This window comes from Schistocerca americana, chromosome X, assembly GCF_021461395.2.
Source record: "Schistocerca americana isolate TAMUIC-IGC-003095 chromosome X, iqSchAmer2.1, whole genome shotgun sequence".
NCBI classification, from domain to species: domain Eukaryota; kingdom Metazoa; phylum Arthropoda; class Insecta; order Orthoptera; family Acrididae; genus Schistocerca; species Schistocerca americana.
Genome location: NC_060130.1, coordinates 153,785,220 through 153,800,219, shown reverse-complemented (window position 1 = coordinate 153,800,219; position 15,000 = coordinate 153,785,220). Strand labels below are relative to the sequence as shown.

General features: G+C 41.5%; 1 protein-coding gene across 1 annotated transcript in view; it reads left to right on the top strand.

Moving 5' to 3' along the window:
* The first annotated feature begins 4,472 nt into the window (after positions 1 to 4,472).
* The window catches only part of LOC124555875 (Down syndrome cell adhesion molecule-like protein Dscam2), a 238,007-nt gene continuing 227,479 nt past the window's right edge, over positions 4,473 to 15,000 (top strand). The window contains exon 1 of the mRNA XM_047129937.1: positions 4,473 to 4,612. Coding sequence (XP_046985893.1) covers positions 4,473 to 4,612 — 140 coding nt within the window. The remainder of the gene's footprint in view (positions 4,613 to 15,000) is intronic.

Genomic DNA, 15,000 nt, shown 5'->3' with positions numbered 1-15,000 from the left:
CCTAGCCAAGGTAATGAAATGTGGTATGAAAAATCAGATTTTGTATTACTTTGAGGAAAACCATGCTTTTCAAAAAAGCTACTGCTGCTTTGGATTTATTAAGAAAAATAAAGCTGTTATTTGAGAAGAGAGTCTGTGGCATCCACACGGTGTAACCTCAGTAAAGTGTTTGATTGCACCACCCCACAAAACATTATTTAAACAGTAAATATACAGAGGTGTGGGAGGCACTTACTAGCTACCTATCAGTGTTACTTATAAAACTGACAGAAGATGGCATCAGCTGAACGAATAACATCCCAGAAGCAGAAGCTATAACACAGCATGCTAAGAGTTTCTGTGATAGGCCCTCTCCTTTTCATATATTTGTAAATGATCTAATACAAGATGGTCATGCAGTATAATTTGCTAGTGATACTACTCTTATTTCAAAGGGAAATAATTCTACCCAGATAGTCCTCCAATCAGATGTGCTATTTTTAATGGTGGAATCAGATGTGCTATTTGGAATGGGCAAGGAGTAGTTCATCTCAAATCAAATGAAAATATACAAATAAAAAACTCAGTATATTGTTTGCAACCTCAGAAAACATGTGCCTGGGCCATGTAAAAACTGAAAATACTGGATTTTGTGATAGACTAGAAACTTTCGTGGAACAGATACAGTATGTATGTAAGAAACTGTCATGTGCAATATACCTCTTGAGGAGATAGAAAAGAGTAATTACAGTCGAGTATCTAGTAATTATATATTATTCTCTATTCCAGAGACATATTAGCAATGGAATGTAGCTGTTGAGGTCATTCATCAACCTACAAGGACATTCTCTAACTGCAAAAGAAAGTGGTAAGAATTATACACCAAGTAGTAAGCAGGAGCACCACATGCCATTATTCATTAAATTGGGAATAATGACTGTTTACAGCGACTGTGTATTATTGTTCCTCATCCATGTTAAGGAAAATGTAGGTACAGTCAGCAATAGGAGTGAGATATACACTCAAAACAAAGAGACCTAGCTGTTAACTGTTGGAAAAAAAAAGATATCTTCTCTAAGATTACTATGAGAATGTTCAGTTCACTACCTTTGGAAATGCAGATCTTACCACTGGATAAGTTAAAGAAAAAATTGCAGAAGACTAAAGCAATGGCTGCCATACTCAACACAGGAATTTTTGACTCTAATGACAATGAATGGATCTACCGAACTTTCTCTAAACTCAATAAATTTGTAAATGAAATGCATGTTGATCAAAAATGTATGCTATACTAAAATGTTTCATATGTTACATTAGTTGTAACACCATATATTATTTGTATTTACATAAATCAATATTGTAAATTTGATGCAACCTGTCCAGGATGGCTGGTGAATGACACAGACATTGTAATAAATGGATCATTGAGACTGGTCCATGGATCAATGGAAATGTCATGTTGTCTGATGAACCACATTCCTTGTTGCACCAGATTAATGCTCATGTCTGAATACATCATCATCCAGGTGAATGGCTGCTCAAAGAAAGCACTATGCCATGGATTCATTCTGGTGGGGCTGGAATAACTCTGCAGGACATTCACCTGGGCTTCTGTGAAACCAGTGGTAGTAACCAAAGGCACCACAGCAAATGTAGACGACATAAACATTACTGCAGATAACCAGCATCTCTTAGTGCTAGATGTCTCCCCCCAGTGGCAATGACAAGTACCAATGGGATAACTGTCTGTGTCACAACACCGGAGTCATGATACAGTGTTTTGAGGAGCATAATAATGTTGATGTCTTAGCTGCCAAATTCTCCTGTTCTGAACTTAATGCACTGAAGAGCCAAAGAAACTGGTACTCATGCCTAATATCATGTAGAGCCCCCAAAAGCATGCAGAAGTGCCACAACTCAACTTGGCATGGACTCAACTAATATCTGAAGTAGTGCTGGAGGAAATTGACATAATGAATCCTACAGGGTTATCCATAAAACTCTGAGAGTACGAGCATGTTGCAAGGCATCCCAGACATACTCAATAGTGTTTATGTCTAGGGACTTTGTTGGCCAGTGGAAGTGTTTAAATCTCAGAGGAGTGTTCCTGGAGCCACTCTGTAGCAATTCTAGATGTGTGGCGTGTCACATTGTCCTGCTGGAATTGCCCAAGTCTGTTGGAATGCACAATGGGCATGAATGGATGCAGGTGATCAGACAGGATGCTTAATATGAGTCACCTGTCAGAGTCATAAGAGTCATATCCAGATGCACACACCCCACACCATTACAGAGCCTCCACCAGCTTGAACAGTCCCTGCTGACATGCGGGGTCTTTAGATTCATGAGATTGTCTCAGTACTCATACACATCCATGCACTCAATACAATTTGAAATGAGACTCGTCTGACCAGGCAACATGTTCCCAGTCATCAACAGTCCAATGTCTGCATTGATGGGCGCAGGTGAGGCATAAAGCTTTGTGTCATGCAGTCATCAAGGGTGTATGAGTGAGCCCTTGGCTCTGAAAGCCCATATCAATGATGTTTCATTGAATGATTCACATGCTAACACTTGTTGATGGCCAAGCATTGGAAATTGCAGCAGTTTACAGAAGGGTTGCACCTCTGTCACATTGCACGCTTCTCTTCAGTCATCATTGGTCCTGTTCTTGTAGGATCTTTTTCTGGCTGCAGCAATGTCAGAGATTTGAAGTTTTACCAGATTCCTGATATTCATGGCACACTTGTGAAAGAGTCATACAGGAAAATCCCCACTTCATCACTGCCTCAGAGATGCTGTGTCCCATTGCTCATGCACCAACTATAACACCACATTCAAACTCACTTAAATCTTGATAATCTGCCATTGTAGCAGCAGTAACCAATCTAACAACTGTGCCAGACACTTGTTGTCTTATTTAGGCATTGCCGACCACAGTGTTGTATTCTGCCTGTTTACATATCTCTGTATTGGAATACACATGCCTAAACCAGTTTCTTTGGGACTTCAGTGTAGAACAGGTCAGAGATACTTGTGGTTGCTGTCTCTGCAGTATCAAACCACAAGCCCGAAGTTCATGGGAAATGCATGACCCTTGTGTAGACATCTGTTGCCAAATACCTCCAGAAACCTACCAAAGACTTCTCAGATCGTACTGTGCAGAATTGCTGCTGTATTGAATTCCAGTTTTGGACCAACACAATATTTAGCCGGTCTTCATAATGTTTTGTCTCATCAGTGTGTCATAACTAATAACAAACATTCAAGACAGGCATACTTGTTGACATTTTACCTATTGCATGGACTACTGAAAGCAGTGATAGTCTTTTTATTGAGTGCAAGTTATTCTATATGCTTTGTTTGACAGAAAACTCTCTCATGGTGCTTAAGTTTGATTGAAAACTACATGGAAGATCTACCAATGGTTAGATGAATAAACAGGAAATGAACCGAGAACCATATCCACAATATGCAGTGAGACCATGAATACTGTACACATTGGAGCCTTCTGCAGATTGAACGAGAAAATGTAGCACTTGTCAGGGCTACTTTGTATCATTTCAGATCATAGATCATAATTTACCAACATTCCAGTGTGCAGATCATGTTATGTTTTTAGCTTCCCTTTCTTTGCCTTCCCCATTAGGTATAGCTGTATTCACTTTTTTGTTAGTAGAACATTTCACACAAGAATGTAAGCAGTTGGGTGAATGTGTAAGTGTTGATGTATGAAAATGTTTCTATATGAGTGTTTCTTCACATAAGACATGTTCTTACATGGTATTTGTTGAAATACATTTTTGTTTCCTTGATGTTTAAAATCAGATAAGTATATTTATATTGAGGATTATAATCTTACATTTATTGACTCTGCTGCACCAAAAAGAAAAATACATAATCCAGGCCAGATTTCTACTGTTCAGTGGAAATTTTGTGATATGCTGGTGTTTTGCTTTTCAGACTTCATCCTAAGAAGCAATGTAGAAATGCAACCACATATGTACAGGTGATAGATAGGTGGCACTTAGTAACATGTAACAGGGCATATATTAACATCTATTTTCAAGTTTTCAAACTGTGGTACCACAGTGCAAGTAGTGCGCACACACACACACACACACACACACACGCACACGCACACGCACACGCACACACACACACATACATACACACACACACACACACGCACACGCACGCACACACGCACTCACGCACTCTCTCTCTCTCTGTGTCTCCCTCTCTCTCTCTCTCTCTCTCTCTCTCTACTGTTTTGGACTGATAAGTGTGGATTACTGAATATTTAGAAAATGAAGTTTCTTCATATAATGATAGCTAGGTAAAATAAAAATTTAAGACTTAAGGTTATCCATCAAACTAATAATTGGAAAATTGAATGATTCATAACATCTTATTTATTGTGCTGTACAAAATGTTATCACATATCAAATTCTTCTGCAGTACCACCTACATGGAGAGTGGAACCCCACGATATGGAGGTAATAGCTGGACAACGTGTCACGCTGGCCTGTGCTGCGGAGGGGTCTCCAGCACCACATATTCACTGGATGAAGGACACGGGTTCCCTGCCTCCTCAGTATCAGGAACTGGATAACACAAGGATGAACTACAAGTGTGTAAGGCACTCCACAGTGTCCCAAAATTAACAGACAAAGCTTATGGCAATAATCTTGCTTGTTGTTACAGCATCTGTGCTTAAATCAAACAATGGAAAATCCAGGATGGAATGTAACAATATTAGAGAAGGAAAGTTGCTACTCACCATATATCGGAGATGCTGAGTCACGATAGGCACAACAAAAAGATTCACACAATTATAGCTTTTGGCCATTAATGCCTTTGTCAACAATTGACACACATACACACACGAACACACACATTCATACAAATGCAACATGCACACACATCTGCAGTCTCAGAAGACTGAAACTACACTGCAAGCAGCAGCACCAGTGCATGATTGGAGCAGCAACTGGGTGGGGGTAAGGAGGAGACTGGGGCGGGGAGAGGGAGGAATAGTATAGTGGGAATGGCGGACAGTGAAGTGCTGCAGTTTAGACAGAGGGCAGGAGAGAAGATTGGGGGGGAGGGGGGGGGGGAGGAAGTAGCGGAAAGGAGAGACCTAAAAAGAAATTGAAAGACTGGGTATGGCGGTGAAATGACAGCTGTGTAGTACTGGAATTGGAACAGAGAGGGGGCTGGATGGGTGAGGACAGTGACTAATGTAGGTTGAGGCCAGGAGGGTTACGGGAAAGTAGGATGTATAAAGTTCCCACCTGTGCAATCCAGAAAAGCTGGTGTTGGTGGGAAGGATTCATATGGCACAGGCTATGAAGCAGTCATTGAAATGAGGGATGTCATGTTTGGCAGCGTGTTCAGCAACAGGGTGGTCCACTTGTTTCTTGGCCACAGTTTGTCATTGGCCATTCATGTGGACAGACAGCTTGTTGGTTGTCATGCCTACATGGAATGCAGCACAGTAGTTGCAGCTTAGCTTGTAAATCACATGACTGATTTCACAGGTAGCCCTACCTTTGATGGGATAGGTGATGTTAGTGACTGGACTGGAGTAGTTGGTGGTAGGAGGATGTATGGGACAGGTCTTGCATCTAGGTCTATTACAGGGATATGAGTCATGAGGTAGGGGGTTGGGAGCAGGGGTTGTGTAAGGATTGATGAGTATATTGTGTAGATTGGTGGATGGCAGAATACCCCTCAATCAGTAATATCAAAGCTGTGAAGTCATTTTTGGTCAACTTCGTCTCCTGGCTGACAGTTAAATGTTAATGTGTCAAAAATACAGATAATTAAGAAAGATGCTTGTCAGTACTGATAATGTATATTATATCTATTTTGCCATCTGTGTTTGCACTCAGATGGGTGGTTTAGCTAACAGGTAATGTCATGATGCATTTATTGTGCTGTAAGAAATTCTAACAATGTGAGATGAGATCTCCTTAGATATAAAATTACCCAACAGAACAGTGCTTAGTATAAATTTTGAAATTCCATGTCAGTTCATGAAGAGTCTGTAAACTCAACCATTGACTACTAACTGAATATAGTTTCCTGAAATCTATCACCATATGATCTTGTTCAAATGTATCTGCATGTATAAGACAGACAAGCAGAACACTTTTCTTTTTTGTATTCTTGAAACCAGCCATGATAAAACTATTCCCCATAGTATGCAGAAGGTATGTGACAAACGGATTACCTTCAGACTTTTTTCAAAAAGAATGCAATAATCTTGATCCAAAATAAGGCAAGTATTGGCAGGTGTGAATATTACTGAACTATTTGTTTCATAATTCATGGTTGTAAAACAGTAACATTCATTGTTTACAGGAGAGCAGAAAGACTGCTAGGTGTCAACATTGGGCATGATCAGTTTGGGTCCCAGAAAAATGCACAATATCAAACTGACCCTATAATTTATGGTAGAAGGAAGAATGAAGCAGGGCAAACCTGTGTTTACAAAATTTGTAGGAAAGATTTTTACAATGTCTAGTAGGCTACATACTTTGAAATGCTCAAGGTAGCAGGGATAAAATACAGAAAGTGAAATGTTATTTACCCCTGTTAAGATCAAGTCTCAGACGATCTGGGACTCGATCTTTAAAGAGGCAGTGGAGATATGTGTGCAGAACAATTTAGTAAACACGGATAGCGGTTTTCAGCTCAGTGCAGCATGGAATCCCACAATTGGCAAAATACGTCAGGAACGCTCCGATCTGAAGGCAGCGGCATCCGCAGACAGATTGGATAGCCACCGGGTCTCAACGCCGGGCCACGCTGTAGCCCCCCCACCACCACCGATGTGGTACCCCCTTCCGGAGGAACATTATTGGCCGGCCTAAAGAAGCAAATGACGGCCAAACAGCTATATAGATATGTAGAATACAGCATCCCAACACTTTGCCAGAAGATGATGGGTACAAAACTCATCGTAACGTTGTGACAAGATGATGCCTCCACTCAGCTGATAACCGAAAAAGAATTCATCAGTGGAATATGCCTTCTTGCTAAGGTGTTGGGATAAGGAAGTGATGCCGCAGTTTGTGAACTTGTGGCATCCTGTCAACACGGTGAGGACAAAACTCATATTACAACGGGCTGGTCCAGCCTTGGTATGGGAACACATATGTGTTACCAGAATGGAACTCAACAAGAACGCCAAGATTTTGCTCACTCACCACCTGTACCTAGCTTCCACTCTCCCAGCACACACCTGTGGGTGGCTGGCCAGCAACACATATGCCAGCAGTGAGCTCTACAAGGAGAAAGCCACCAACAAACAGTGTGAGAAGTTCCTCAGACTGCCAGGCGGATATCAACAGGAGGAGAAACCCAGCAATATTAAGACCGTCATCAACCTGACAAAGAGAGCACTGGATGAGCCAACAATCTGTGTGCTGTCAAAAGGCCTGAAGTTTGCTCCAATTCCAAGAACATTACCAAAACGTGACATCATCAGCAATGTCAAGCAAGCCATACGTGGACTCTCTCTGAGAGCAGCCAAGGAAATGAGGAGGGAGACCAGCAGGGTACTTGAGAAAGCAAGAATGCCGAAGAACAACATTATGGCAGAAGAGCACAAGGCACTGTTGAACCTTCACGATGACAAGGATATAGTGCTCTCAGCAGCAGACAAATGGAATGTGACAGTCCTCCTGAAGTCAGAAGATTACTGGTAGAAGATCGACACCTCACTACAAGATCCAACATTCAAAGAAGTGGGGAAAGACACGAATACTTCTGTTATGTGCAAGACCATCAATCTTCTCAACAGCTCAGGACTTGACAGAAACACCATCAGGAAGCTTTATCCTCAGGCACCGGCTCCATCGCAACTATATGGCCTCCCGAAGATCCATAAGGAGAATATCCCACTACGTCCTATGTTGAACACCATAGATTCTCCAATGTATGGTGTAGCCAGGCACCTAGCATGGTTGTTAAAACCACTCATGGGTTGCTGCCCTCACCATGTCAAGAACTCGACCGAATTTGTTAAGACACTCCAAGGGTTATGCCAGGATGAGTATGATCTACTAGTCAGCTTTGATGTCACTTCACTTTTCACCTGAGTGCCACTGGATGATTCTTTAGCTCTACTTGAAGATCACTTTGATGAGGACACACTCAGACTTTTTTGTCTTGTGTTAACCACAACATACTTCAAATGTGGTGCGAAATTCTATGAGCAAACAGATGGTGTTGCCATGGGTTCCCCCCTGGCCCCAGGTATTGCCAACTTGTACATGGAGCACTTTGAAGATGTGACACTGAACACTGCCCACCATAAACCAAAGGTGTTCTACAGATACGTAGACGACACTTTTGTAGTGTGGCCCCATGGCAAGGAAAAACTCCAGGAGTTCCTACGCCATCTCAGTGGCATACATGGCAGCATCAAATTCACCATGGAGGTAGAAGAGAATGGCTGGTTTCCCTTCTTGGATATTTTGATAAAGTAAAATCCAGACGGTATGTTGGAACACTTGGTCTACAGGTAGAAGATGCACATGGACTTATATCTCAATGCTCGGAGCTGCCACCACCCAGCACAATGTAACTCGGTACAAAACACCTTAGTACAAAGAGCCAGGTCAATCTGTGACAGTGAGAGTTTCCCACGTGAGTTAGCACATCTGTGGGAAACCTTCCAAAAGAACAGGTACACTGAGACACAAATAAGATGCGCCTTGCGGGCAAACAGGAGGCGGGAGGAGAAACCAGAAGAAGACGAAGCAAAACATGTGGCCTTTCTGCCATTTGCTGGATCACCAACAGCCAAGCTGGCAAGAATATTAAAGAAGCATGAAATAACGACCATCTTTCGTGCACCACAGAAAGTAAAAGATACACTTGGCTCAACCAATGACCAGCTGGGGTTGCAGACACTGGGCATTTACGGTATTGATTGCAAATGTGGGATGGAATATATCGGGCAGACACAACGATGTATCTCCTAGTGCTGTACTGAACACATCAGGAACATATGACTAGGACAGACAAACAAGTCCACAGTAGCAGAAAATAGCATTATTGAGGGACACACCTTCAAATTCGAAAAAAATGTTGAAGCTGTGCAGCTGGGACAGGATCTTCAAAGAGGCAGTGGAGATATGTCTGCACAACAATTTAGTAAACAGGGATAGTGCTTTTCAGCTCAGTGCAGTGTGGAATCCCACAATTGACAAAATACATCAGGAACGTTCCAATCTGAAGGCAGCGGTGTCTGCACACAGGTTGGATAGCCACCCAGTCTTGACGCCAGGCAATGCCGCGGCCCCCCACCACCACCGACGTGGTACTCCCCTTCCAGAAGAATGTGACTGGCTGGCCTACAGAAGTGGACAATGGCAGAACACAGCATCCCGACACTTTGCCAGAAGATGATGGGTACACAACTCCTCGAAATGTTGTGACAAGACGATGCCACCACTCGGCTGTTAACCCGAGAAGAACTCATCAAGTGCAAATTGCGTTTCACATGATCAATGTTTTTGGAATCCATGCTGGTTTGCATGGAGTTGGTCATTCTATTCAAGAGACCTCATTATGGTTGAGCTTAGAATATGTTCCATGATTCTACAACAAATGGGTGTCAAGTATATTGGACAGCTTGCGTGTGGGTCACTTCTGCTACCCTTCTTTTAGATGTATATAACCTGTGTTTTATTCCACCTACTGGGCATGGTTTTTTGTTAGAGGGCTCTGTGATAGATTATGGCTGAAAGAGAGGATAACTCAGATGCTAATTTGCAATAGAATCTGATAATGATTCCATTGGGCCCTGGAGCTTTTTTGTTTCAACAGCTCCAGCTGTTGATGAACACCACTAATGCTAAAATCTATTTCAATCATCTTTGCAGTGCCATGAGAATCACACTGTGGCAATACTCCAGCATTTTATTTTATATAGGAGCATCTGAACACAGAGTTCACCATTTCTGCGTCTCATTTACTACCCTTAGTTTTATTTCCCATCTTGCCCATAAGCATATGGACATTAACTGTTGCTCCAGTAACAGCTTTTACATAAGACCAGAATTTCTTTTCGGTTTTATGAGAAATCTCTCAGTAATATTTTGCTACAGTAGTAGTTGAAGGCTTCACACAGAGCCCTCTTGACAGCCAAGCACATTTCATTCATCATCTGTCTCTATTTAGCCCTATACTTTGTTTTACACATGTTATGCACTAGACTCTGTTTCTTTAGAAATTTATTTATGGTGACTGTATACTGTGGAGTATGCTTCCCATCATGAACTGTTTGGCCAGGTACATATGTGTCAACTGATTGCTCAAATATTCTTTTAAATGTGAGCTGCATTTCTTCTACATATGTAGATGTTTTGTGTGTGTGTGTGTGTGTGTGTGTGTGTGTGTGTGTGTGTGTGTGTGTCTGTGTGGCCAAAAGCATATTTGTTTAGCAATCTTTTTGTTGTGACTGTCTGCAAATCAACATTTCCACTATATGGTGAGTGGTAACCTAACCTTTCTACACTACTGGCCATTAAAATTGCTACAACACGAAGATGACGTGCTACGTACGTGGAATTTAACTGACAGGAAGAAGATGCTGTGATATCAAAATGATTAGCTTTTCAGAGCATTCACACAAGGTTGACGCCGGTGGCGACAACTACAATGTGCTGACATGAGGAAAGTTTACAACCGATTTGTCATACACAAACAGCAGTTGACCGGTGTTGCCTGGTGAAACATTGTTGTGATGCCTCATGTAAGGAGGAGAAATGTGTGCCATCATGTTTCCAACGTTTATAAAGGTCGGCTTGTAGCCTATCGCAATTGCGGTTTATCGTATCATGACATTGCTGCTCGCATTGGTCGAGATACAATGACTGTTAGCAGAGTATGGAATCGGTGGGTTCAAGAGGGTAATATGGAATGCTGTGCTGGATCCCAATGGCCTCGAATCACTAGCAGTCAAGATGACAGGCATCTTATCCACATGGCTGTAATGGATTGTGCGGCCACGTCTCGATCCCTGAGTCAACAGACGGGGACGGTTGCAAGACAATGACCATCTGCATGAACAGTTCTACAATGTTTGCAGCATCATGGACTATCAGCTCAGAGACCATAGCTGCGGTTACCGTTGATGCTGCATCACAGACAGGAGTGCCTGCGATGGCGTACTCATCGACGAACCTGGGTGCACGAATGGCAAAACATCATTTTTTCAGATGAATCGAGGTTCTGTTTACAGCATCATGATGGTCGCATCTGTGTTTGGCAACATCGTGGTGAAAGAACATTGGAAGCGTGTATTCGTCATCGCCATACTGGCGTATCACCCAGTGTGATGGTATGGCGTGCCATTGGTTACAAGTCTCAGTCACCTATTGTTCGCATTGACGGCACTTTGAACAGTGGACGTTATATATCAGATGTGTTATGACCCATAGCTCTACCCTTCATTTGATCCCTTGCGAAACCCTACATTTCAGCAGGATAATGCACGACCATATGTTGCAGGTCCTGTACGGGCCTTTCTGGATATAGAAAATGTTTGACTGCTGCCCTGGCCAGCACATTCTCCAGATCTCTCACCAACTGAAAACATCTGGTCAATGGTGGCCGAGCAACTGGCTCATCACAATACGCCAGTCACTACTCTTGATGAACTGTGGTATCATGTTGAAGCTGCATGGGCAGCTGTACGTGTACACGCCATATAAGCTCTGTTTGACTCAATGCCCAGGTGTATCAAGGCCATTATTATGGCCAGAAGTGGTTGTTCTGGGTACTGATTTCTCAGAATCTATGCACCCAAATTGCTTGAAAATGTAATCACATGTCAGTTCTAGTATGATATATTTGTCCAATGAATACCCATTTATCATTTGTATTTCTTCTTAGTGTAGCAATTTTAATGGCCAGTAGTGTATAATACTGTCATTAGTCCATCCTGGATTTTCCATTGTCACATTTAGCTTTAATTTCTATCTCTGTTGGTATACGTTTCTTGCCTACTGTGACAAATACACCACCACTATTTCCTATTAGCCTATTATTTCAATACAAACTTAGATTTTCCCCAGAAAATTCACTGCTATCATTTTGGGTTTTAACCAGCTTTCTGTACCTTATATTATGTGAGATCCACTGCTTTTTAGGAGTACTTCAAATTCAGGGAATTCATTGCGAGTGCTTTGTCTTGGATCACAAACTGACATTTCTTGACCTCCCACAGCTGTCATTGTGTACAGGAAGGACAGTTGCCTAATCTTTTCTTTTTTTTTTTTTTTTTAAAAAAAAACAATTTGCCTGCAACCCATACACAGGGTAACAGCATATGGTGTGTAGTGCACACATGACCCAAGTATGGGGCCCTACAGTTCTCAAACCTATGTCATAATATATCACAGCCTAGCTTGTCACACAACAGTCTTTGGTTCAAGCCTTCCACTCCATGGAGAACCAGACAGCCAAGATAAGTTCTGGTGACACTGCTGCCAAGTATGAGCTTCATTAAAACTCAGTGACTGAGGTTGGTCTTCTCAGCCTTCTTCCAGGTCTCACACTGCCATTTCATTATTTGCCATAAGTTTGAATTGCTGGTGATTAATAGACTCTTACCATGTTGTATTTTCCTCCTCTTGACATGGGACATAGTAGGTTCTTCAACAAGTGAACTGAGTCTCACTGGTTGAGTTTTGGTTGCAGTGGAAGGCAATACTTTTAACTATTTGGTTATGGTGATTGGAGTAACACCATGAGTTCTTCCTGGTCCCAGTCTCCTCTGTACAGCAAAATGGAGGAATAGTGATTGATCTAGTACTTTCTGTAGAGAAGAGAAGATCTACAGCAGAGGAGAGTGACTGAGGTACCTTTGGTATCATTGGTACAAGATTCTCAGTAGCCTTCCCAACACACTCATTTGCAGCAGCTTCCAAATGCTTGACAGTAGTTGGGGAAATTTCCAGATTCTTACAAGCTTCAACTAACTCATCTAGTGCAGCTGCATTGTGGCTGGTGCACTGTTTTGCAGAACATTAAACAAATAACTTTAAAGATAAAAGTTACTTATTTTCTGAAACATTTTTAGTTATAATTGCTGACAAAATTCAAAATAATGTTAATTTATGATAAATGCAGACAATATATACTCATGTTGGAAAGGGAAAAACAAATGTAACATGAAATGTTAGTTATAATATGTGCTACAGTAACCATAAATCATCATCATTCATTTCCCATGAAAGATGTTATGTACAACACACATAACTTCAGAAAATTCTGAAAAGTATATGTTTATTCACATAGATATACACTGAAACTTTGGGTAAACATTGTTTTAAACAGGGATTGTTGTGCAAAAATTGTATAAGCACAGGCAACTGATGCTAGCAAGGAATACATTTTTCGCAAATTCAACGCAATGAAAATACACAACATAGCACAGTTTGTCCATGAGTTTTGATACAATCAGTATAAAAAACATTTTTAAAATTTACATGTAGTTTTTGTACTTTGGTTTTGAAAGCTGATTTATCTGACAGTCATGATTTTAGTTGGATATAAGGAAAGTGCTGGAAGTCAGATTATTTACATAAATATAAGTGAATAAATGTGCAAATTGCATAAAATTTTCATGTAGCTGGTGTTCTGACACCTTTTAAATTAGCATGCCAAAGATGAACACTGCAGCATTAGCCTATGTCACAGAACAATATAAAATATGGAGTACAATTTCGTGCTTGGGATAACGAACAATGATTACCATGCTACTAAGCACAACATAGTCAATGAGTACTTCACAAGTTTCTCCATCTGAATTTCTCCTCAGTGTCCTCCCACTCCATTATCAGCTTTTCTGCATTGCATAAGTGGGAATTATCCATACAACATATTCTTCAGTCCCACTATCCCTGTGACCGTAAGTTTTACAATTCTGCATTTTGTGGCTTACACTTTTCACTGCCTCTTTTCCCACTCACTTTATTCATACCCCCCACCCACCTATCCTTTCCTCTCATCAGCTTATCAGCTTATAGTTTATTAGCTCTTAGTACTTTCACCCTGATCTCCTTGTCTCCTTATTTTACTTTAGTTAGTTGGTCTATGAAACTATGATCCATCATTCACATTGTTCTTTCACTCTTCTTGTTGAGCCAGATGTAACTACTTTCTCCAGCCATGACTGTGGGTTCTTTGATTACTCTGGGCTCATCAGACTAGAACATTTGAAATATTAGGTCACTTTATTACATAAATTACTTAACTTTGACACAATTCTTTACCACAGGATTGCTTGATAATTTACAACTGTCACTGACTAGGAAAGCACTTTATGCACCAATTAACAAAATGTTCTCTTCCAGTACAAAATGCAAGATTTAAAAAAGTACATTTCATCAGAACCTTCAATTATCATTGTCTTAAATGATGATGTTGAATGCTGTAGCTGTGATTTCGAACTGGGGCAAAGTCCTTCTAAGCTCAGCTCTATACTGACCTCAGTGTGAGGGTACTGATATGCTGAGAGGGAGGCATGGTCTTCTAGAATGCCTGCCATTGGTTGTGGCAGATTGCAGTGAGCCCTCTCTAATGCCTGTGATATTGATTCGTGATGCCAACTGTGGTGTGGCACCATGATATCTGGACAAACCACAGTTGTCTCGTTTCCAATTCCATACACAATATGCTACTACCATGCCTATATGGTGGTGACCTCTTCTTGGTGTCATATTCCTGTGACCTCTTTCTGGCATCATATTCCCATAGCCTTTCCTGGCTCTCCCTCGATCTCCTCCCCCCTGACTCAGTCTGACACAAACATTCAGATTGTGCAAGGACCATGTGTGTGTGTGTGTGAGAGAGAGAGAGAGAGAGAGAGAGAGAAGAGAGAGAGAGAGAGAGAGAGAGAGAGAGAGAGAGATATGAGAGGAGGGGGGGGGGAGATAGGCGAAGGGATGTGTGTGTGCACAGGCACTAGCATGTGCACTTCCCTCCTTTATGCAT